Here is a 25,559-nt window from a genome sequence, read left to right on the forward strand (position 1 = left end):
TTGCCCACCTGAGCTATCAGTAATAATCCACTGGCTTACGGACTTTCTTAGTCACTGGTCCAGAACAGAAATGAGATAAGGACTTCTGATTCTACATTTAATTTCATTTGCTTCATGTTTGCCCTTGGTCTGTGACTCAGAAGTTTAAAAAAGTAAGAGACAGCCAAAAAAAAAAAAACAGGAGGAGATTAACAATTGCATACTTATATTAGGCCAGCTTGGTATGCATATCTGATATCTGGAGGTCCACTTGGGAAGCTAGCAATTACTGTACTGGGAGATCTGTAAACTTTTGGGCTCCAAGTGGCTTTGCCTTTGCACACATTCATTTTCAATGAATACAGATGTTCTCTGATTGGTTAATTGGATGAGATTTTAGTGGCTGGGAATATATCTACTTTAAAATGTAAAATTAAAGGAAACATATAATAAAAGAGATATGTGACCTACTATTGTTGATTTGCTTGTGAAAATGCTAGTTGTCTGCATTCATGCTAATCCAAAGGTTCAATCTTTTCAGAGTCACTGATTTAGAACAAGTAGAGGGGGATAATGAATTCCTACCTTTCTTTGATTTTGTTTGTAGCATACGTATTTATGGTCAATGATTCAGAAGTGTTGAACATCTAAAGTCAGTGCATGGGTATTTTCATTTCAGAAGAAGGCAGCAACAACAGTTAATATATTTCTCTTGTGATGAATGTATTTTATAACAGTGGAAATTACCTTGCCTCAACCTTGCTAATATTATAAGTAAATGTCTTCATCTGTTTTTTATCATTAGCCTATGGAAGAATAAGTGGCTATTCATACCCGACCCTGCATCTTTCTTTAAGCCACTCTACATGGTTCATCATGGAGATTTCAAGGTAACAAAATACATATTCTAAAATGTTCCATTAGTTATAACTAGCTTTAACATCCAGTGACTTTTTAACACTGAGAACAGTTTTATATATAGAAGAGGTCTGTGGGAGTGAGATGATGCACAGGGTGGGTGCAAAGGTTAACATGACGTAAGCTTGCTCGGGTTCTGAGGTTTGCTGCTCAGCTCATTCTTGCTGTATAGCAATGATACTATAAATGGATCCACAAGCATTATGTACAAGAAATCACATGATCTGTAAAAAATGAACACTACTTCCCCATTTCATGGTCTATGAATTGAGTATAATACAGGTTGGATGAAAATAACCTCTGATATTACTCATACTACATTATAGGTTTTATTATGAAACTGAAAGAAATCATTGTATATATATATATATATATATATATATATATATATATATATATATATATATATATATATATATATATATATATTCAGCCAAAAACTAGTTAAAAAGCCATGTGCCACAAACCAATGCAACAAGCCAATGGAGTGCCAACCTGCCTTTATTCCATTATTATATCAAATGCTGTTCCTAAACTGCAAGAAATAAACAATAAATTGCCCTTTTAGTAATGCGTGCTATACATTTGTCTTATACTACATTTTCCTTGCAGTCTCACAAAGTTTTAATTGTAGGCATTGCATCCTGACCAAGTCCAGATCACTTACATACAACCTAGGCTGGGCTATCTATGTTACTATTATTATTTATAGACCTGGACATTATAATCTCTAAACACTTCCAGATTAGAGCTGTCAGACTCTTGGCTTGGCAGCCCGGTTATCTGCAGATCAGAGAGCAGTGCCAACCTACATTTAGTTCAGCCAAAGAAAGCATCAGGGGTCTAACAAACCCACTATGTCACAATTAAAGTGATAGTCTTGTTTTTTTTTTGTTACATGTTATACTTACCCGCTCTGTGCAGTGGTTTTGCACAGGGCAGCTCGGATCCTTCTCTTCTGGGGTCCCTCCTTGCTGCTTTCAGGCCCCCACAGCAAGCAGACATGGAGCTGCCATTTGGCCCTGCCCCATCCCTTTCCTCCTTGGCTAACTGATTTTAATTGACAGCAGCAGGAGCCAATGGCACTGGTGCTGAGTCTCAGCCAATCAGGAGGGAGAGTCCCAGACAGCTGAGGGACTTTGCTGGATAGAGGTGGGGCTCAGGTAAGTATAAGTGCCGGGGTAAGGGGTGCCGGGGCAGCTGCTACACACAGAAGGCTTTTTACCTTAATGCATAGAATGCATTAGGATAAAAAAAACCTTCTGCCTTTACAACTCCTTTGAGAATGAGGGACATTTCAGAGCGATAGTAACCTGCGACGTGCAACATATACAGCGCAACAAGAAGGTCTGGCTAAATATTATAGTGGGAGGGGCTTAAGGGCCCACCACTGCCCACTCACTGAGACCCATTCAAGTTAATGGGGACCCTCTGCAGAGCACTGCTTTTCAAATCGTACAACACTAAACCGCATAGTATTGCAGTACCATGTGGTTTTGTGGTTTGGTGGCCGCAAACATACTGCCATTAACAAATAATGGCACCCATGTTTGTCTCACAAGGGCAGCATGGTTGCATGCAGTGCGGAAAATGCGCACGGAAGGTGCCTTTTCTGCACTGGGTTGCATTGCGAACCAACCCTTAGGGAGAGAGAGAGGGAAGGATCACTATGGTGTATGGAAGAAAGGAATGAGGGATCACTATGGTACATGGAAGGCAGGAAGAAAGGATCCCTATGGTACATGGAATAAAGGAAGTACTACTATGGTAGATGAAAGATAGGAAGGAAGGAAGGATCACCATGGTACATGGAAGGAAGGATATCTATGGTACATTGAAGAAAGAAAGGATCACTATGGAGCATGGAAGAAAGGAAGTATCACTATAATACATGGAAGGAGGGATCACTATGATACATGGAAGGCGAGAAGAAAGGATCCCTATGGTACATGGAAGAAAGGAAGTATCACTATGGTAAATGGAATATAGGAAGCAGGGATCACTATTGTACATGGAAGGCAGGAAAAAAAGGATCACTATGATACATCAAAGAAAGAAAGTATCACGACGGTCACATAATCATAAACCCCGCCACTCCTCCCGGCATCCTAAAGCCCTCAAAGAGCCGGGAGGTGCCAGCACCAAGAGGTTAAAGCAAGCCCTCACCCTCTCCACCCTCTTTTCTGTCATTCCATTTTAAATATTTTTCAGGAATCTTCCCTACCTGGATTCTTGCCTACAGTTCATGCCCTGCAGCACATCATCAGGGACTGGCTGTCACTACGTAGTTTTTGCAGCTGGCCCCTAATGATCCACTGTTCTGCTGCTGCACACCCCATCTCACACCACCATCTTCTTGTTTGACGTAATCAGGGGGCTAGCTCCAAGAACCCAGAAGAAACAGCAGGCTGACTGATGGTGTCACAGAAGAAGATGGAGGTGCTGGATCTCAGAGCTTTGGATCCGCACAGAACGCTGTGTGCTTTTTGTGCGTAACCTAACATAAAAAATAAAGGGGAAAATGCAGTTCTCCCTTAAGATGGAAGGATGAGAAGGTTTCTGTGATTACACAGAAACCTATGTTATTTTGTATAAAAACAGCACACCTTTGCGTAAAAATGAATTTGTTTTGTACCTTTTGCACACAATAGTTATGTCAGCTTCCTGCCACTTCCTCAAAGGAAGTGATTAACCAGAAGAAAATAACAGTTGCATGCCTTTAAACCATGCCCATTAACTATACTCAAAAAGCTGATGTGGCAGTTTTGCAGCAGTGCCTTATTTAGTTGTGTCAGTTTTGTAAAAGGAACAAAAGATTCATAAGAAATAAATAAGTAGAAAATACTATGACTGAAAACTATTAAAGAAATCGAAACGCTCACACTGTATATCTAAAGCCATCACTTTTTGGATAGCGTGGGATGTGTTGACACTATTGTATGGTTTTTATTTCCATCCCTGCCCTGGAGATTCATCCTTACTATATGTTCTGGTAAGCATTGTTACCAGGACATAAAGGGGTTGATTTTAAAGGCAAATAGACTGTGCACTTTACAAAGTGCAGTTACACTCTGCAAGTGCAGTTGCTCCAGAACTTAGTAAATGAGCAGAAGCTCTGATGACTTCCATTATCCAATCATGTGCAAGCAAAAATGTTTTTTTTTTTTTTTTTTACGGTATTTTCCTTGCACATGATTGGGTATTGTTTGCAAAGTATAGCTTCATTTTTTAACCTCTGGAGCAACTGCACTTTCAGAGTACAACTGCGCTTTGCAAAGTGCACAGTCTATTTGCCTTTACTAATTCATCCCCAAAGGGAGGGGAAATCCATCTGTAGCACTACTCCCATTGGAGCTGCTTGAAGCAGATTCACCTGGGTTACCCATAGCAACGACTTGTAAATTCCTAGTACTTTAGGTTCTTGACTGGGTCAGTAAACAGTCCAGGAGATTTGGTTTTTGTTGTTTTTGTTTTATGATAGGCTGGGAGAAGGGATAAGGGGGATCCTCCAACTTAGTAAACTATGCACAATCTTTTTTTTTTTTAACTCTTTTTATTAACCACTTAACGACCAGCCACGTAGATCTACGTCGGCTGACTTTGAGTGGTTATACCGGGATGATGCCTCTAGCTAGAGGCATCATCCCGGTACCGTTGTTTGAAGCCGGCGGTCGGCTTTCCGTCGGTAATGATCGATGCGGCTCGGGAGCCGCTCGATCGTTACCCGGGGGGGCGGGAGGGGACGTCCCCCCCCTCCCGCCGCCTTCCGCGGCTTTGCTCGGGGCTCCCGTCCCACCGGGAGCCCCGAGCACCCAGCCGGCACATCCGCCGGCTGGATGGAGTCCCGATGAATGCCGGAAACGGCATCGATCGGGTCTCCAATGACGTAACCCGGAGGCGGCGTCCATGACGTCACATCCGGGTTACTGTGCCGCAAAAGGCGGCAGATTTAAAAAACGGCTGTATGCAAAAATGCCGTTTTGGGCGTTTTGCATACAGGGAAGTGTAGTGGAGGGGTCTAGGGTCTTTTAGACCCTCGATCCCTCCATAAAGTGTACCTGTCACACATATTGCTGTCACAAGGGATGTTTACATTGCTTGTGACAGCAATAAAAGTGATCAGATTTTTTTTTTTTTAAAAACCTGTAATAAAGTTAAAAAAAAAGAAAAAATAAATAGGAAAAAAAAAAAAAAAAAAATTTAGCCGCCCCCGTCACCGTTAGCTCGCGCACAAAAAAAAACGTATACGCAAGTCGAGCCGCAAATGAAATCGCTGTTCAAACCACACATGTGAGGTATCGCCGCGATCGCCAGAGCGTGGGCAATAATTTAAAAAAAAGAGCTACACTCTAACTCAAAACTGGTAACCGTTAAATAAATTTAAAGCGTCGCAGATTGAGATCTCTATTGACCGTAGTTTGTCGCCATCCCACGGGGGGGCGCAATTTTAAACCGTAACATGTTTGGTATCTATTTACTCGGCGTGACATGTTCTTTCACAATATACAAAAAAAAATGGGCTAACTTTACTGTTTAGTATTTTTTAAAATTAGTGAAATGTGATTTTTCAAATTTTTTCCAAAAAAATGGCGTTTAAAAGACCGCTGCGCAAATACCGCGTGACAAAAAATTTTGCAATGACCGACATTTTATTTTCCAGAGTCTTTGCTAAAAAAATATATATAATGTTTGGGGGTTCTAAGTAGTTTTCTAGGAAAAAATACTGGTTTTAACTTGTGAACAAAAAGTGTCCGAAATAGGGCTGGGGGTAAAGTGGTTAATTTTATAACCAACATAGTTACATAGTTACATAGTAGGTGAGGTTGAATAAAGACAATAGTCCATCCAGTTCAACCTGTGTAGGTGTGTGTGGCTGTAATCATCTCACAGAGCCCTGAATGTCCTGATCCTTGAGATGTACGTCTAAGAGTCTTTTGAAAGCCACCATACTTCCCGCAGAAACCACCTCTTGTGGTAGAGAATTCCACAATCTTGTAGCCCTAACAGTAAAGAACCCCCCACGTTGCCTGAGGTTAAAACGCTTCTCCTCTAATCGCATTGTATGCCCTCTTGTCCTCATGCAATCCCTTCGACTGAACAGCTTTTTTTCTAAGCTGAGATCCCCATTGAGATACTTATAAATTGCTATCATGTCCCCCCTCAGGCGTCTCCTCTCCAGGGAGAATAAATCAAGCGATTGCAGACGCTCTTCGTAATTAAGGTCCTCCAATCCCCTAATCAGTTTAGTTGCCCTTCTCTGGACACTCTCCAGCTCCAACACATCCCTCCTGAGGACTGGCGACCAGAACTAGACAGAATACTCCAGATGCGGTCGGACCAGAGTTTTATAAAGTAGAAGGATTATAGTCTTATCTCTGGAATACATCCCTTTCTTTATGCATGCTAATATTCTGCTGGCTTTGGCAGCTGCCGCTTGACATTGCATGCTGTTGCCTAATCTATCATCAACCAAGACTCCCAGATCCTTCTCCATTTTTGATTCCCCCAAGGGTTCCCCTCCTAACGTGTATTGTGTTTTTATGTTTTTAGTCCCCAAGTGCAAAACCTTACACTTCTCCACATTAAACCTCATTTGCCATGTCGTTGTCCACTTCGTTATTTTGTCCAGGTCATTTTGTAGGATATCTGCTTCATGCTGTGCAGTTATTGCCCTGGCCAATTTTGTGTCATCTGCAAAAACTGATAACGAACTACTGATCCTGACCTCAATGCTGTTTATGAATAAATTGAACAAGGTTGGTCCCAGGACTGAGCCCTGGGGCACCCCGCTTACTACCTCAGACCAGTCTGAGTATGCGCTGTTTATTACCACCATTTGGACACGCCCTTATAGCCAGTTCCGTATCCAAGAGCAAACCCTGCTGTCGATACCTGCAGACCTTATTTTATAAATTAAGCGCTTGTGGGGAACTGTATCAAACGCCTTAGCGAAATCCAAGTACACCACATCTACTGGTCTGCCCCTATCTAGCTCACAGCTCACCTCCTCGTAGAATGTTAGGAGATTGGTTTGACAAGAACGCCCATTTGTAAACCTGTGCTGATTACTGCTGATGATGTTGTTGTCTTAAGCAAACTCTACGATATAGTCCCTTATCATCCCCTCCAGAAGTTTACATACTATTGATGTCAAACTGACAGGCCTATAATTTCCCGGGATATGCCTCTGCCCCTTTTTGAATATCGGAATCACGTTTGCTTTCCTCCAATCCCCTGGTACATTTCCTGTCCTAATACTGTCAGCAAAGATCAGGAACAGTGGTCTAGATATAACCTTACTGAGTTCCTTAAGTACTCTCGGATGTACGCCATCCGGGCCTGGTGATTTGTTTGTGTTAAGTTTATCCAGCCTTTCCCTGATTTCACCCTCTGTTAGCCATAGTGGCAAGTCCTGTGTATTACTACTAACCATACAGTCATGGTCAGTGTACCCTAAAGACTGACGAGAAAAAAACATTCAGCACGGTTGCTTTTCCAGTGTCCTCTGTAACCATCCTCCCATCATCTTTAATTATGTGCGCAATATGCTCAGCCCTAGTTTTTTTGCTGTTGATATATTTAAAGAATTTCTTTAAATATTTTTTCTACAAAAAAAAAGAAAAATAACGATCACAATATCAAAATCTATACTCTGATAGAAAAAAAAAAAAGAGAGAAAAAAAGAAAAAGAAGAAGGGAAGACAAGAGAGAGAGAAAGAGAAAAAAAAAAAGGGGGAAAAGTATAATACAAAAGATAAATGTAATTTCTCAACATCTTAACACAGGCTGGTCCATTTGGCTACTTTTACCTAGAAATGGGTATTCTCATATGTATCCTAGAATATTGATCCATCACCGTTACATACATATGTATAAGGCCTTAATATAAACGGGAAATAAGTCAATTGATCAAGTTAAGAGGGAGAGTAATTGTAATGGTCGGACCTACAAAACACTTATTTTTAATTTTCCCAAGGTTCCTGTTATTTCCGCCTTTAAATACCAGTCTGTGAGTCTGAAAGGTTTAATAAAATATTGAATATCCGCGTCCATAAGTTCTTGCTCTATGAAAGGTTGCCATTTGTCAAAAAACCTTTTTGTGGGAATATAATGTTGTAAGACTGTATCCATACGTTCCTCATACAGTAATGACCGAAGCTTCCTTTTGAGAGCAGATAGAGTAGGAGGGCTAGGTTGAATCCATGATTTTAGGATAGTCCTTTTAGCCGCCAAAAAACATAAATGTGTCCACGGGGGGACAGTAGGCAGTAAGTTCACCTGGGCAGTAGTATTCAGCAAGTTAATTCTAAATAACATGAGATACGGGGATTTCCGTAGACGGGTATTCATTACCGTATTGGCATAATGCACCACCCTATCCCAGTATGGAATCCCTCTGGGACAGTGCCAAAATCTGTGAGCCAATGTGGGCCTCGTTGACATACAGAGAGGGCATACTGCTTTGGTTCTCTTATCTCTGGTGAAGAGGGCTGGAATATAGGCTTTATGAATAAATTTAAATTGAGTCTCATTTCATTCACCGTAAGTGTACTGATATGCCCATAGCCCTGAAGTATCAGGTGTGAAAACTCTGGTCCAGGAAAATCTGTATGCCATTTTTCAAAAAGCCTATCTGTAGAGGGAGGAAGCAGTTCATCCTGCAAGGTTTTAAATATCATAGATATTGAATAGGACCTCTGTTGTATCAGGGTGTCCATCATTGTATGTTGAAAGCCCTCTAACAAGCTTTAAGCACATGAAGATATATACGAAATTGCTTGGTGGTAGGCCAAAAAATGCGATTTAGGAAGATCATATTCTGCAGCAAGAACCTGAAAAGGTTTAAATTCAAGTCTAGAGGTCCCACTTTCCATTTGTATCAAAGAGTATGCTTTCACCAAGCCCTTAGATTTCCAATGTTCAAAGGCTAGGTGATCCCTTGCCTGAGGAAACATTGGATTTCCCACCAATGGTAAGTACTTTGAAATACCTAGTGGTACATGTAATTTCTTACGAATTTCTCTCCAGGCTATAAAGGTATCTCTTAGCAAAACGTGTTGTTGTATAGTTTTTGATAAGGATGAAAATTTACTATGCAGAATACCCGCCAGACTCATAGGATAAGCTATTTGTTCCTCCAAAGTGTTGTTAGCATAGCAATTTCCCTCCACAAGCCAATCCAACCCATACCTCATCAAACATGCAAGATTATACAGTCTAACATCCGGAAGACCACCCCCCCTGTGTTCTTCGGGAGATGCAACTTGTCTAGCGAAATTCGGGAACGTTTAACTTGCCAAATAAGTTTTGAAAAAGCTCTGTTCAAAGTTTGAACGTCTTTATGCTTCAATAGAAGCGGTATAGTTTGTAACTGATATAATAGGCGTGGGAAACTGATCATTTTAATTAAGTGGCATCTCCCGAAGAATGACAGGGGTAGTTTTTGCCACATATGCAGTTCTTTCCTTATCTTTTCAAGCAATGGAGTAAAACTTAATACATACAATGAGGACAAATCTCTGCCAATTTTGATTCCTAAATATGTAATATATGATTGTACAAGAGGAAAAGGACAGGATGTATCCCAATGAAGTATAGTAGGAAAAGTAAGCGGAAGAACCTCACTCTTATTATAATTTACTTTAAGACCTGTAAGTTTTTCGAAGTCATTTAGGATGTGTTGTATGGTTTTTAAATCAGCCTGGGGATTAGACGTAAATATCAGCATATCGTCGGCAAATAATGCCGTTCTTATTTCTTCGATCCTTATTTGGATACCCTCTATTGGGGCTTGTTCCAGGAAAAATCTGGATAAGGGCTCCAAGGCAAGGTTAAAAAGAATCGGGGAAAGCAGGCATCCCTGCCTCGTACCCTTATGTAAGGGTATAGAGGCAGAGATCCCCGCTGAGGATACAATTTTGGCTGTTGGTTTAGCATACATGGCTTGCAAGAAATTTAAGATGCATCCCGTAAAGCCCAATCTCTTCAAACTCAGAAATAGCCACTCCAGGTTGATGTTATCAAAGGCCTTTTCTGCATCAAGAGAAACTATGGCCATTGATTTCATCGGGTTTGCCTTTGCATGTTCCATAGCTGCGATAACCTTTCGAATATTTAAAGTAGCTGACCGGCCCTGAACAAAACCTGATTGTGTCTAGTGAATGAGAGATGGTAGAATCACGGCTATTCTAGTGGATATCAACCTAGCCAAAATCTTTGCATCTATGTTTAATAACGAAATTGGATGGTACGAACCAGGCTGTAGAATATCCTTACCCTTTTTTGGGATAAGTTTAATATATGCTTCGTACCCTGTTGAGAGATAAGTGCCTTTTGTCCATAGTTCATTAAACAAAGATGTAAGATGGGGTAGCAAACGTTCCAGCATTTCCTTATAAAATTTGTTCGTATAGCCATCAGGTCCCGGGGCTTTTTCATTCGCTAATGTTCTAATAATGTTGCTTATTTCGATTTGAGATATCGGTGCGTTGATCAAGCCTATTTGATCCTCTGAAAGGGAGGGAAGATTTATATCGTTCAATAATTCCACTGCTGCTTCTGAGTCTATGAAACCTTTAGCATATAAATCTGCGTAGTATTTCTCCAATATAGCCGTGATGGCTGTGGGAGAATGGGTGACTTGTCCTTGCAAATCGCAAAGGGAAGTTATTTGTGTAGTGGTATGGGGGCCCTTTATTAATCTTGACATCAACTTACTAGGTTTATTACCAAACCGGTGAAATTTGGCTTCTAGATATGAATGCTTTATCTGTTCCACTCTTTCTGCCCACAGATCAAAGTTTTGTTTAGCGTTATGCCGCTGATTTATATTTTCTGGGGTGTTAGACTGTGTCATGTTCTGTTGAGCTAATCATAGTTGTTCACTAAGTTGTATATAAGTGGACATTAAAGTCTTTTTATATCTTGTAGTGTAAGATATAATATTGCCCCGCAGAACTGTTTTGCCCGCCTTCCATAATAATATGAGGTCAATACATTCTTCCCCATTATGTAGTAGATATTCAGCCCAAGAAGATTGTAAAAAATAAATGAACTCTTCTTTATCTGCTAAGTAATTTGGAAATCTCCACATTCTTGGCAGGTTCTGATTATATGTTAATGTTAGGGACATCGATATGGGAGCATGGTCAGATATTGCTATATTGTAAATGTCTGATGCGGTTATATATGGAACCAGGTTTTGTGTACAAAACAGATAGTCCAGTCGAGCCATGGAATTGTGAGGGTATGAAAAAAAGTATATTCCCTTTCGATAGGATGGCTAAGACGCCAAAAATCGATTAGCTTCAAAGAATCCATCATATCGAAAAGAAACGTAGTACGTTCTTCATAAGAGGTCTGAACTAAAGGGGTAGGGAGTAAGGACCCTGTTTTACGATCTTCTCGCGGGTACATAACTGAATTAAAATCCCCTCCTACTATATAGTATGTAGCTTGATCCTGACAGAGCCATGCTACTGTCTCCTCCAAAAATGCCTTAGTAGGGGAGTTAGGTGCATATATATTTGAAATTTGAAGAGATTGTTCAGGTAATTGAATTACAGCTGATACCTTCCTACCCAGTAAGTCTGTATGTACTGAGTGTATGTTACAGGACAGCGTCTTGTTTATAAGAATTAATACACCTGCCTTTCGATATATCGCAGGTGAGCCTATCACTTCCCCAACCCATAGTTTTTTCATGTAATGGAATGTGTCTGCCCCTAAATGTGTTTCTTGCAAAAGGGCTATATCAGCTTTTAATCATTTTAGATGTCTAAGGATACGCATTCGTTTATTTGGAGAATGTAAGCCCTTCACGTTCCATGATATAATATTCAAGGGGGCCATATTAACTGACAATAAGATTCAATATCGCTGTACATGTATGAAGTGTAATTTAGATACTTCAGTCAAGGGTCTACCATCTCTCCCAAATGTTGGTTATGCAGTGTGAGAAATATTAAATAAGGCGTAACACAAACATAAAAAGGAAAAGAAAAAAGGAAAATAAAAAACACCAAAAAAAAAAAAAATGAGAGAAAGAAAAAAGAAGAGAGAAAACAGGAGGTCCCTCGAGAGGGGCACTCCTGTATGCTAAAATTTTTTTCTGACTTCACCTTTTTCTACATGTGAAGGAGTGCGAACTCGAACAGCTCCTAACCCGTGATATCAAACCGTGAGGGTGTCATTCACCTTAAAGAGAGAGTGTAACAAGCAGTCATTACCCTTTATCCATTATATGGTCTTTTAGGCCTTTCAAAAAAAAATACAAACTGTACCCAAGAAAAAGAACGAAAAAGGAGAAATCTTCCAAAAGGATTAGATTAATTTAAGGCCATCCATCTATCAATCTGAATCCAATTTCCATTCTATATATTCAGCAGAAGCGTTTCTATTATCTATGCCCGTTGCCAGGTAGGTAGGTTATTGTCTCCCCCATGCTTATCAGCTTGTGCTGTTAGACCTGTTTTGGCCTTCTTTTAGTGTCTCTAGAAAGATCAGTCCGTGCTTTCCTGGATAAAGCTGCCTTTCTAATTTAGAGCAAACTCTCTTCCACAGGTATATTTATAGAAATAAGTTACTTCTCCGCATCTGCGGGGTTTTGAACGATATACGTTCATCTTTTGCCGGGTTAAGATATAATATTGCCGGGTAAGCCAATGTAAATTTTATCTTGTGATGGTATAAAGTTGTACATATTATGGAAAATGCTTTACGTTTCCTTGATACCTCTGCTGAGTAATCTGCAAAGATTAGTGTGGAGTGACAATCTGTAATTTGTGCTGTTTTTTAAATTGCTGGAAGATAAGATTTTTATCTGCATAGTTCAGGTATCTTGCTATAACTGGCCTAGAGTTGTTCTTGCCTTCCTTGAAACTGCCGATCCTGTGTGCTCGTTCCACTACACACGTGGTTGTTATTCCTAATGCATTTGGTATTGTAACGGAGCAGAGATGAGTAAGCGCCTCAGATTGAAAGGTTTCTGGGACCCCAATAATACAGAGGTTATTTCGTCTAGAACAATTTTCTAGGTCCTCTATTTTTTCTTGCAATAATTGCAGAGCACTGTCGTGTGCAGATATATCTCTGCTGTTATCTACAGTTTCATCTTCCAAGGAGGAATTTCTCATTTCTACTTCCTGTATTTGCTGTTTATGCATTTGCAGCTCTTTTTGTATCTGTGTAAGCCCCTGCATTATTGCTGTTTCCACTGTATGTTTAATTGTAGGTGCTAACAATGCCGCTACTGCCTCCGCTATCCGACAACACGATGGGTCCTCTGAGCGAATTTCAGAAATGTTAGACTGGGTATGAGTACTCATTATCACATGTTCTCTCACCTCCTCCTGTGTCTTGGTAGTAGATTGAAGCTCATCTGCTATCTTAGAGTCCTCCTCCACAGGATAGGTTGTAGATGTAGAGATAACCATTTTAGGGACCCCCGTCGAGCGGGTAGTGGATGCAGTGGATATGGTGGATATGGAAGTGACAGAGGAAGCATATGCATCAGATGGGAGATATGTAGTAGATAAGGTAGACATGGTATTCATAGGTGGTATAGCTGAAATGATAGGCAGATTAGTAGCCCCATCAGGTGACTTGCCTGTGTGAGATACCTCTGAGGTGATGTTGCTGGTCTGGAGGCTCTGAGAGCGGCCCCGCTCCACGAATCGGTCCATCTGTTACTACGGTCCGATCTCCAGCAACCCCTGCGCTAGCGAGTCCAGCAACTCTGATATCAACCGGTATCAACTGGTATCAGCGAGTATCAACCCCCTTGATATAAGCACAGTCAGAGACACAAACACAATAGTGCGGCAAGGGGCCGTTCAATATAAGCTCAGGTAAGGTGCATTTCAATATAGGCTCAGATAAGGTGCAGTTCAGTATAAGTTCAGGTAAGGTGCAGTTCAATATAAACTCAGGCAAGATGCAATTCAGTATAGGCTCAGGTAAGGTGCAGTTGCCCTTTAAGAGGCGCATTCCAGGAGGATGTCATGATATAATAATATTAATATTAAAAAATACATTTTATACAAAACTGCTACCCGTTTCTTTAAAAAAAGGAGCTCATCAGATATCTCAGAGCCCCCAATCTGATTAGAAATTCAAAAGTATTCAGGGCTCGTTAATACTGAAAGTCAGGGGGCAGTAAAAAAACAAGGTTAAGTTGCATTTTTACGGCCCCAAACAATCCCCCTTAAGATGCAAAGCAACAGAGGTGGGTGTACACGTGCACAGCATTGCGGCTGCGCCTAGAATTAAAAAAATGCTGTTGCATTTAGCGGGCAGTGCCTATCAAGTGGATTATAGGGGTTACGACAGGCAGTGAGAAGTCAACATAATGCCTCCTCACCACCTATCAAATGCCCTCTGAAAAGTGGTCCACCACAGATCAAACGTTGAAGGACCAATGCTAGCATAACCGAGTCCTAAATATACTACAGAGTTTAAAGTGATACTAAAGTCTCAGATTTTTTTTTAGTTAGAAATAACAAATATGTTATACTTACCTGCTCTGTGAAGTGGTTTTTCACAGACTAGCCCAGATCCTCCTCTTCTCGGGTCCCTCCTTGGCTCTCCTGGCCCCTCTCTTCTGTTGAGTGTCCCCACAGCAAGCAGATTGCTATGGGGGGCACCTTAGCTGAGCCACAGCTCCCTGTGTCCATTCAGACACAAAGCCATGGCCTGGCCCCACCCCCTTCCTCTCCACATTGGCTGACTGACTATGATTGAGAGCAGCAGAAGCCAAAAGCACCAGGCTGCTGTCTCAGCCAATGAGGCGGGAAGTCCAGGGCAGCCGAGACACTCCTGCAACATTGCTAGATCTAGCTGGACCTCAGGTAAGTATTAGAGGGGCTGAGGGGGGCTGTTGCACACAGAAGGTTTTTTATCCTAATGCATTAAGATAAAAAAAACCTTCTGACTTTACAATCACTTTAACTGTACTTGTTGGTTGTCTACAGCTGAAGAAGGCCACATAGGTCTGTAACATTGGGGTTCATTTACTAAAACTGGAGAGTGCAAAATATGGTGCAGCTCTGTACAGAAACCAATCAGCTGCCAGGTTATTTATCAAAACGTATTTGAACAAGCTGAAGATAGAAGCTGATTGGCTACCACGCACAGCTGCACCAGATTTTTCACCGTCCAGTTTTAGTAAATCAACCCTAGTGGGTTGCTTTCTCTGTGGAATGTGAATAAAAGAGTTAAGGCTACATGTGCAGTTAAGCCTCTGAAGTATATTTGTGGCTATGGGAGATCAGAAGCACATGTGTACAGGTGTGTTAGATCCCTCAGAACTCAACAGACCCTTTTAATAGCTAAAGCTGGGTACACACAGATCATTGTATCAACACAAGCAAAGTGGATAGAGAAATACCCCCACCCCCCATACCAGGACATTGTATACTGACACTGGGGACTCTTTGCTGTCAGAATACACAGATCAGAACTGCAGCTGGTTGGCTGATTGAAAAGGGCTTTCCAGAAGGTCCATTCGACAGGAGCCAATCCAATGATTGGCATCATTGGCTTCTGTTGAACTGAGAGGCCTACACAAAGATAGAACTTTGGCCGGTCACTGCTGAATCGGACAAATTTTGATCTGTATTCACCCAGCTTTAGGTTCTTTTCCAAGGTGTCTTTTCCAAGGTGAAATACACGTTTTTTTTAAAGTGATCCTATCACTAAGGCTGAAAATTAAGGTTAAGCTTCCCTGTGTGATTCCTATTGGCTGTAGATACTCGCACTTCCAAGGGTTCTCGAATACCTGCCCCCCCCAACCCACACCATATGCTGTGGTTCCTTCGACTGGCTCCTACATAAGTACTAGCCAGTGGGAGGAATCACAATGTGCAGCAGGGTAGTAGGCATTTGACACCAGAAAGGTAAGTATTCAGCATTTCTTTTTACAGGGAGGATTTATTTAATTTTAATCCCATAACCACTGACCACTTTAATATAAGGAATAATTATGTACTTTTTTTTGGTAAAAAACAAAATCTAAATGGCAGTAAAAGCCATCATGCAAATCAAACCGCCATTTAATTTTTGTGTAAAGTACTGGACAATTGGTTCAACTTTCTAATGGAGAATAAGCAGAAAGGTTAAAAAAAATTATCTTTTTCTCAAAAATGCAATAGTTACTATATTTGGGCATAAATAACTAACCAAACCACTAAAAAATGTTTAAGTAATACATTTTCCACCCACATGGTTTGTATTGTGAATGTCACTTCACACATGGAGGATGTGGTTTATCAAGGTTAATACAAAATATATACTAACAGTAACCATTAACCATATCAGAAAGATAAAAGGCTATATGTACACACCTGTGGGACGAGCAACGAAATAATATTTCCTTTGTTTGCAGTTTTTGAAAAATGTACAGTAGTAGTGTTTATGTTTATTGCTTTACTTTTTTTTTTTCTTCATTTTTTTTTTCTTAGCGAGGTTAATACAAAATACTGCAAATACATAATTTATATAATAACTACTTTTAGCTTTTTCTGTGTTTTTCCAGCCTAACCCTAATTGTTTTCCCAATATACTATAGAATAGACTAATATTCAGCAACTACACATATGGCTGGATGAGCCTCACTCCTGGGACTTGCATCCAATATTTATGTATGAACATCAGATTGGTGTCAGAAGATTCCTGCATAAAAATGCAAGAATTAGTAGTATGATAATTGCACATATTTACGCGTTTTTTGCACACATGTGCATAGAAATTCTGCTTTTCTTTGGATGTGGTGTACACACGTATGCACAAAAATACTGTCCAGCAATGCCGTTTTTTGTATTTTTTTTTACCTGATCTATACGCAGTGCAAGTTCACATGTCTGTGTGTACAGGCCCATTAAAAACGATAGGTTGCATTTAGATCCAAAATATAAAACACAACTCTTGAATGCTCAAAAACGTGGAATTACACTGTACAACCTCACAGGGAGTTTCAGTTAGGGCACAGGCTTCAAACACAAGGCCAGTGGGTCGAATCCGGCCCTCCAGGCCATTTTATGTGGCCCTCGCACCTCTCCTGTAGCTGCAGGAGAGCTCCAGTCCTCCTGCAGACCTTATACTTTCTGCTTTCCAACAATGCCTCCAGCTTCTTCCCAGCAGCACCACAAGGTAAGGGAGGTGCACTGTGATGTAAGGGAGGGTGGGGGATGGTTGAGAGGCTCTTGACGTCTTATGTAAGGGTAGGGGATGCTCTTGAAATCTAGTCTTACAGATACAACCGGCCCTTTTGAGGGCAATCCTAATGCTGATGCGGCCCGCGATTAAATTGAGTTTGACACCCTTGAGTTAGGGGATGAGACAGTCAAAAAGGGAGACGCTCTCTGTAGGAACTTACAATATGTTTGTAGAAAGAGGTTTTTCTTTAAATATTATAAAAAAAAATATATATATATACAGTATATATATATATATATATATATATATATATATATATATATATATATATGTATATATATATATATTATTATATATATATATATATACTGTATATACACACTGTATTACCACAAGTATTGGGACGCCCGCTTTTACACAAACATGAACTTTAATGGGATCACAGTCTTAGTTCGTAGAGTTCAATATTGAGTTGGCCCACCCTTTGCAGCTATAACAGCTTCAACTCTTCTGGGAAGGCTGTCCACAAGGTTTAGGAGTGTGTCTATGGGAATGTTTGACCAGTCTTCCAGAAGCGCATTTGTGAGGTCAGGACACTGTGCAGGCCAGTAAAGTTCCTCCACCCCTCTAAATATACACACTATATTACCAAAAGTATTGAGACACCTACCTTTACATGCGCATAGATTTTAATGGCATCCCAGTCTTGGTCCGTAGGTCCGTAGTCTTAGTCTCTACTAAAATTTACCCCAAAGGTGTTCTATCGGGTTGAGGTCAGGACTCTGTGCAGGCCAGTCAAGTTCCACAGCCCCAAACTCACTCATCCATAACTTTATGGACCTTGCTTTGTGTACTGGTCTAAATATTTTGGTGGAGGGGGGATTATGGTGGGGGTTGTGCAAAGCATTGTACCAGCATTCAGCAGAACGCTAATGCCATGCAGGTCTCCTGCAGACTGTAATTGTAAGCTGTCTGCCTGTACAAAGTACAAGCAGGCAGTTTTACACTGACAGGAAGAATCACTGAACTCCCAAGGCGCTCAACAGCACTGTGGTAGTTCATTTAAAACTTCATGCCTACAGCCACAGAGGCTGTTGGTACTTGTAGTTCATTGATTCACAGGGATCTGTGAATCAATGACGCTGCCATATGGCAGAGCCCCACATGGCCGTGCTCTTTTTGGATTGTGGTAGCGAGTATGGGGAGAAGATCCCCTGCTTGCTGCCATAAGAGTGGAGGATCAGGGGGAGAGGGGTCTCATGCTGAACGTGTTACACCCTAATAATGAGTGTAACATGTAACATGTTCAGAAAGGTAAACTTATCCTTTATGTTAAGAACTGAAAATAAAAGCTGGAAGCGGATTGGTTTCCATGCACTCTCATAGAATTTTAATTAACAATTTTAGGCATCCACAAGCAGGAACAAGAACTGGAACTAACTTGTCAGAATATAAACAAAATTGTACATGTAAAAAATGTAAAAAATGACATCTACAGGCCAGAGTGTTTTCTGATATCACTTTGGCCATACAATACCACACGCTTGTTCAGGGCCATTTTTACCTGTATGGGGATGCACAGATGTTCCATGCATCCCCATGCAGAAAATCTCATTGATGGCTATTTGGACACAGTGGCTGCACGGACATAGCTGCTGTGTCCCAATATGAAATCCATGTTGATGTGGGTGCGTGTCCCCGCACTCACCCAGTGTGTGTGTTTAGGGACAGGCACCTGCACGCACCCACACCCACACGGTTGTCTTATTGGAACACAGCAGCTGTGTTCCAACAGATATAAGTGGGGCTACCTTCACAGAACACCTGGCCTTGCATGGGCTTAAGGTATTGTACACCCAGTGTGATCGAGGCTAGAGTATATGCTTCCATGATATGTAGATATGCATTTCTAAATAAAGGTAAAAGTCCTAATTTTACTGGGTCTCCTCCATATGTATGCATGTATTTACACTCCATAGGCTCCTACAACAGCAGCAAGCAGCAACATGATGGTTCTGTTTCTGAAGTTTGAAATTATACTGGATTACAAAAATTGAACTCATCTCTTTCATCCTGCAATCTAGAGAATCATTATATTTTTAGACCTTGTCATTAAAGCCCATGTTTAGTTAAATTAGAAAATGAGCACAAGGGGCAGTACTTACATTCAAAGAAGTGTCCTTTGTGCTGGTGACTGCTGTCTTAGTTCAGTTCTTTAGTCCTCGGCCCCCAATACACCTGCAGCTGCTGGGCCTGTCATAAGCACTCATCAAGGGTACGGACTATTCCTGCCCTTTCTACCCCCTCCTCCATGCATAGAAGCTGCACTACAGCTTCCATCAAGGAAAAGGACAGGTGGATAAATAAAATTTTTTAATTAATTTATTTATTTTTTATTTTATAAATTTTTTCAAATTGTATTAATTATTATTTTTTTTTTTTCTAAACTTAGGCTTTAATACTAGCTAACACCAGCAGGCAAAATCTGTAATTGCAGATAGGGGGATTCAAATTTTCTAGAAATTCCCTTTACTTGTGAAATAAATATTTTTCATTATTTCATTAGCTAGATAATTATAACTGACAGAAGTAACCAGAAAGTGTCTTTTACTGCCACACAATGAGTGGCTTATTCATCTATGTATTTATTTATTTATTTTTCAGAGCTGGTTGGGTTCTTCTTACTACCAAGCAACACCATTTGATAGCATGGCATTCCCAGAAATCTTTGAAGTCTATACCCAAGGTTTGCTGAAGAATGCATCCAGGCAGGATCTCAACAGCTTGGAAAAGCAGAAGTTTTTACTTACCAAGCCATGCTCAAATAGAGACAGCCAAAACTGCAGGGATTGTGACTGTAATAAAGCAGTTCTAGAGAAGGTCTCTGGAAGCCTACCCATGGGCACTCAGCCTTGTCCTCACTTCAACACCAGGGATGGTCTGGAAGCTGCCACGGATGAGACTGGAGATGGCAGCTACCCTTTTGTTAACCTTGACAGCGACAGCAGCAAAATGTTGAACCCCATGCTTGACCATGAATCAGATTCTCAAGCTGCCACAAACCTTTCAGTTCACTCTAAATTCCATCTGCAAGAAGGTTTCCTGGGACCAAATATAAGTATTCTGGACATGGTGCCAGCTTCACCAGAAGGATGGGAGTTTCAAGATTCTCCAAGCCAGGATGATGATGAAAATGTTTTTTACAATGACAATTATAATGCCTTTTCTCCAGACTCAGGGAATAGTGCCGATTTTGGCTATCCTAGGATTTGCCTAGATTTGGACACCATTGACAGTGGTTTTTGTGATTCTGAATGTGGGAGCCCAGTGGAAAGTGATTTTGGAAACAATGGCACACCACCAAAACCACTCAGCTCAGACACCTACAGTGGAGAAGAAGAAATATATGAAAGAAATTATGTGAAACAGTGGGTGCCAGATCATTCTGTATTAGCTGAATCCACAACAAAAAATCTAGTAGAGTAAAGTACCTCTACTGGGTCTTTAAATACTTGTGTATCTTTGGATCCAATGGTTTGATCAATGCAGGCACTGTATGGGAAAACAGCCAGAACTACTTTCTTTAAAAGTTCAACTAGCAAAACTAAGATGGAAAGATGGGATTCAGTGGCACTGACAGTCAAGCTAAGGTCATGCACGCAATAGCAGAAGCAAATATAAGGCAGGAACAGATTTCAATAAAGCCTTTGGTTCCTTTCTCCCAGAAACCATTTGGAAATCTAAAATGTTAAATTTAATCTGGATATTGGGATTGTGGTCAGGACTTTTAAATTCATGAAATCGTCATCCAAATTTAAGGATCAACTCCACTCCCAACAGAGGACACAGACAACAGCTAAAGCCTAATAGAGGCACTAACCCTTATCCAGTTTATTCAAATCAAAATATTTCAGATATAGTTTCACTTTAAGGTGAAATGCCTACACATAAATTAATGTCTTTGTGTTTTTTCTATTAGTATTATTTTGTTTTAGCTTAACTAACCTTGCCTTCTCTCATACAGTTGCAGTCCTATTGATGTAGCAAATACTGACAACTCTGATTCGAGATAAAGCATAAGCCCTCTCCATTCAAATATTTCAAACCTATAGTAAGGTCAGAGTATTGGATCAAAAAAAGCTACCTAAAACTGATCTCTTGTGTTCCTGCCTTGATGGCCATTGTTTCAAGTTGGACAAGGTAGCCAGACTGGAGTTTCCACCCGCTGCAATCTCCCTTGAGTAATATAATAAAGTTTTTAACTGGCTTCCATCTAAAAAGAACTCTGTTAGCTAAGCACTAAACACAGTGCATAGCTAGCATATACTGTACAAATGAAAACCACCATTGAATGTATGTAGAGTATGTGCTATAATTGAGACACGAGGAACACCTGAATGCTTGAGATCTCTCTGTTTTAATAAATGGATGGCTTTCTGTTGCTGGCCTTGCTTGTGCACTGCTTACCAGGAGTATCAGTAAGCAGTTTTTTATGTTGTTTTGGAAACTGCAGCTTGAAATTATTAGAAAAAGTGAAAAGATAACAGCAATAAAACTGGAGTGCTTGCTAACAGTGAGCAACTCTATTCTCTAATTGATTTTCCTAGGGAATAATACATAATACCTCATTGGTCACCATTTGCAACAACTCTTCTTGTGTTCTTATGTTCTTTTCTCCGTTCTTTTGGCCCCTCAAGCCTAGAACACACTACCTTTTTTTTTTTTCGTTCAACCCAGGGTGATGAACAAAAAAAAAACTGAAGAGCTCAGGAGGAGCCACTGTACTAACAATCTGATTTTGGAACAGCGATCTCCCCCGCTGATTTATTGTGTTCTGACAGGGGGACTGCCCCCTCTCCAGCCGGATCACACTGGTCAGCACTCTCAGCCATTGGCTAAGCGCTCTGATCGGATGCCGATTGGCAGACCTTTTTTAGTCATGCTACTTCGACAGAAGCCGGATGTTTGACAAGCTTTTGTCGGACTGGCTGTCGTAAATATGGGCCAAATGTCAGCCGGTTTCTACCGAACCGCCCCGGTATTCAGCCTGCGTGAGTAAGGCCCTTTATTGTGACTTACTCATCAGTGGTAAGGTTTTTTTTGGAGATGCAACATGGATACTTATTGTCGTCTAGGAATACCAATGGCAACAACTACCCTAACAACTAATCTGTGTTAGCAGGGCTGATTTCAGGAAAGGGCTCACAGTATAAACAACCAAGTAAGTGGATACAGTATAAGTGCTTGTGTATATGTGCAAATACTTTAAAGTGCACACTTGCATTTGAGATGAGTTTCTGAGATCATTTAGAATTCTTTGACAGATGCACTGTGACGAAACCAGCTATTCTGACATATAACCTGTGTGGGGGTATATGCTGGAGGACCATGGGAGTGGTGTTGCTTTGGACTCGGTCCATGTCACCCCAAGATACAGACTCTGAGACTGAGATCACTGTTACAGGCCTAAAGCTGCCTGTTGCAGCAGAGGACTTCTCCACACAATGAGAGACACGTCAAACTCAGCTATTGTCTACTGTGGGGATGTGTATTGACATTTATAGTAAGAAGTTTTGAAAACGAAGACGGGCGAGCCTACGTCTTCTGCTGTCATCTGTTTGGAGGTGGTCTTGTCTTTACACCTCTAGGAATACGTATTCGGCTTTGTTTTGGGGGCTTGTTGTTTGTTGAGTTAATTATGATAATGTTGCAGTCTCATTCACCTATTGTCTCTTTCCAGATGACCAAGGTATGTTGACTATGTTCTGTATGCAATTTCATTTGCATATGATAATGAAATCAAACACATGAGACTGTATATATTGGAAGTGAGTTGTTGAATAAAGTGTCTTTTGTTTTACCCTTCATCAAGCTCAGGCTGATGTTTGGGGGGAATTGAGGGGCCAGGTCACTGCATCACGTGAGATTCTGGAGACCTAAGACAGAAATACTTGATCCAAGTATTGGGGATCTGTTACATGCACTTTACATTAATTTGATCTTCTTTTTAAGCTGCATCTTCCTGCCCCAAACTTCATTTGCTTTCCCCCTGATTATGGGAAAAGCAGTTCTGATTGGAAAAAACAAACAAAAACACAGGCCCTAATTCTTTCCCTAAAAGCCTTTTTTTAAATGGGCATATAAAGTTGACCCATACACCAGTAAGTGTATACAGAAAATCCTGGCGCTGTGGTACCGGTGGTCAGAAGACGGGGCTGGGACAATGAGGTCGGACAATGCCCAAAGGGGTCCACCATGAATAATTAGTCCATGTCCGGGCTGCTGCCTACCCTAACCCAGATCCCAACTGAGAAGAAAAAGTAGCAACAAAAAACGGGTATGATGGCGCTCCCGGACAAAATGGCACAAAAATGACTTAGATGCTGCTCGGGACTTTAAATCATTAAACTTGTTTATTAAAATCAATTAAAATGGAACTCCTAGACAGGAAAAGCCAGTGGTATGTCCAGGGTGCAGCACTCAGCAGATAGGTGTAACACCGGAAGAGACACCTCAAAAACAAGGAGGACCCAGGAGCGGGGAAGCAACGATCGGGGACGAGGCTCGTCCCTCGGACAGAGTCGATCCCCGATCTAGGTAAAGAGCCAATGAAATTGGCTCTTTACCACATGACCGGCTGTGTCCAATCACAGCCGGTCACAAATGTCAACAGAGAACACGGTAACTAGCTGTCACCGTGTTCTCCTCCTCACACACTGATCCTGTGTGAGGAAGAGAGTGTGGTAACAGCTAGTTACCAATTACAGTGCACCCCAAACACACTGATTGCCCCCCCCAATAAAGAGCACCTGTCACTAGCCCATCAAAGTACCCGAGTACCTGTCACCAGCCCATCAGGTACTCAGATGACAGGTACTCGGGTACTCAGATGGGCTGGTGACAGGTACTCGGGTACTCTGATGACAGGTACTCGGGTACTCTGATGACATGTACTCGGGTACTCTGATGACGGGTACTCGGGTACTCTGATGACAGGTACTCGGGTACTCTGATGACAGGTACTCGGGTACTCTGATGACGGGTACTCGGGTACTCTGATGACAGGTACTCGGGTACTCTGATGACGGGTACTCGGGTACTCTGATGACAGGTACTCGGGTACTCTGATGACGGGTACTCGGGTACTCTGATGACAGGTACTCGGGTACTCTGATGACAGGTACTCGGGTACTCTGAGTACCTGTCAACGGAGTACCCGTCATCAGAGTACCTGAGTACCTGTCACCTACCCATCAGAGTACCCGAGTACCTTCCACCTGCTCATCAGAGTACCTGACGCCTGAAGTACCCGAGTACTTGCCGCCTGCTCATCAGTACCCATCACTACTCATCAGTACTCATCAGTACCTATCACGTATCAGTACTGATCATCAGTACCCATCAGTACAGTATCACCTATCAGTATCAGTACTACTCATCAGTACCTATCACCTGCCTGTCACCTGCCCATCAGAGTACCCGAGTACCTGTCACCTGCCTATCGGAGTACCCGAGTACCTGCCACCTGCTCATCAGTACCAGAGTACCTGTCACCTGCCCAACAAAGTACCCGAGTACCTGTCACCCTTCATACAGCCACCATGTCCAAGTCCAAAAAGGTTTATATACGTCCTCCGTTTAAACCTAAATACCGGTGTTATGGCAGCAGATAGCTGCCATAACCCTGGTATTTTTTTAAACGGTGGACGGTTGGCTTTCCGATAAGGGTGGTCCCAGCGGCGGATTCACCGTGGGATCACCCTTCCGGGATGGCGGAAGAGGCGCCCCCCCCCCCTCCCGCCGCGTTCCGGTCCTTTTCTCCGCTTACCGGACCCACCGGCAGCGGGGAAAACGATCCGGTCCCAGGTCCTCACAGACAGGATTTCGAGTGAGGGCAAGCTTGCCCTCACTTGACTCTATGGTCTTGGAGGACCGGAGCTACGGAAAATGTTGTTGCCTAGCAAACGGTTTAAAGGTCCTTTTTTTTTTTTTTTCATTTTATATAATAATTTTTTTTTTTTTCTATCTTTTAGTGTACTTGTGAGATCTGAGGACTTTTTGACCCCAGATCTCACAAAAAAGAGGTCCTGTCGTGCCTATTTCTATTACGAGGAATGTTTACATTCCTTTTAATAGAAATAAAAATGATCAATTTTTTTTTTTTTTTTTAAACGGTGTAAAAATAAAAAATAATAAATAAAATAAATAGTAAAAAAAAAAAAAATTAAAGCGCCCTGTCCCCGTGAGCTCGCGCGCAGAAGCGAACGCATACAGAAACCCCGCCCACATATGTAAACGGTGTTCAAACCACACCTCCTCTGTAACTCAAAGATGGCAACCTGTAGAAATTTTTAAATTGTCGCCTATGGGGATTTTTAAGTACCAAAGTTTGATGCCATTCCGTGAGCGTGCGCAATTTTGAAACATGACATGTTGGGTATCTATTTACTCGGCGTAACATTATCTTTCACATTATGGAAATAAATTGGGCTAACTTTACTGGTTTCTTA

General features: G+C 41.4%; 1 protein-coding gene across 1 annotated transcript in view; it reads left to right on the forward strand.

Moving 5' to 3' along the window:
- The window catches only part of IL21R (interleukin 21 receptor), a gene marked incomplete at its 5' end in the record, with an annotated part of 40,275 nt that extends 18,562 nt beyond the window's left edge, over positions 1 to 21,713 (forward strand). Inside the window, 2 exons of the mRNA XM_082261701.1 lie at positions 785 to 869; positions 19,714 to 21,713. Of these exons, the coding sequence (XP_082117827.1) occupies positions 785 to 869; positions 19,714 to 20,535 (907 nt within the window). The 3' untranslated portion in view covers positions 20,536 to 21,713. The remainder of the gene's footprint in view (positions 1 to 784; positions 870 to 19,713) is intronic.
- Positions 21,714 to 25,559: the final 3,846 nt, after the last annotated feature.

The sequence above is a fragment of the Pelophylax lessonae genome, assembly GCF_965119305.1.
Source record: "Pelophylax lessonae genome assembly, chromosome: 6".
Lineage (NCBI taxonomy): Eukaryota > Metazoa > Chordata > Amphibia > Anura > Ranidae > Pelophylax > Pelophylax lessonae.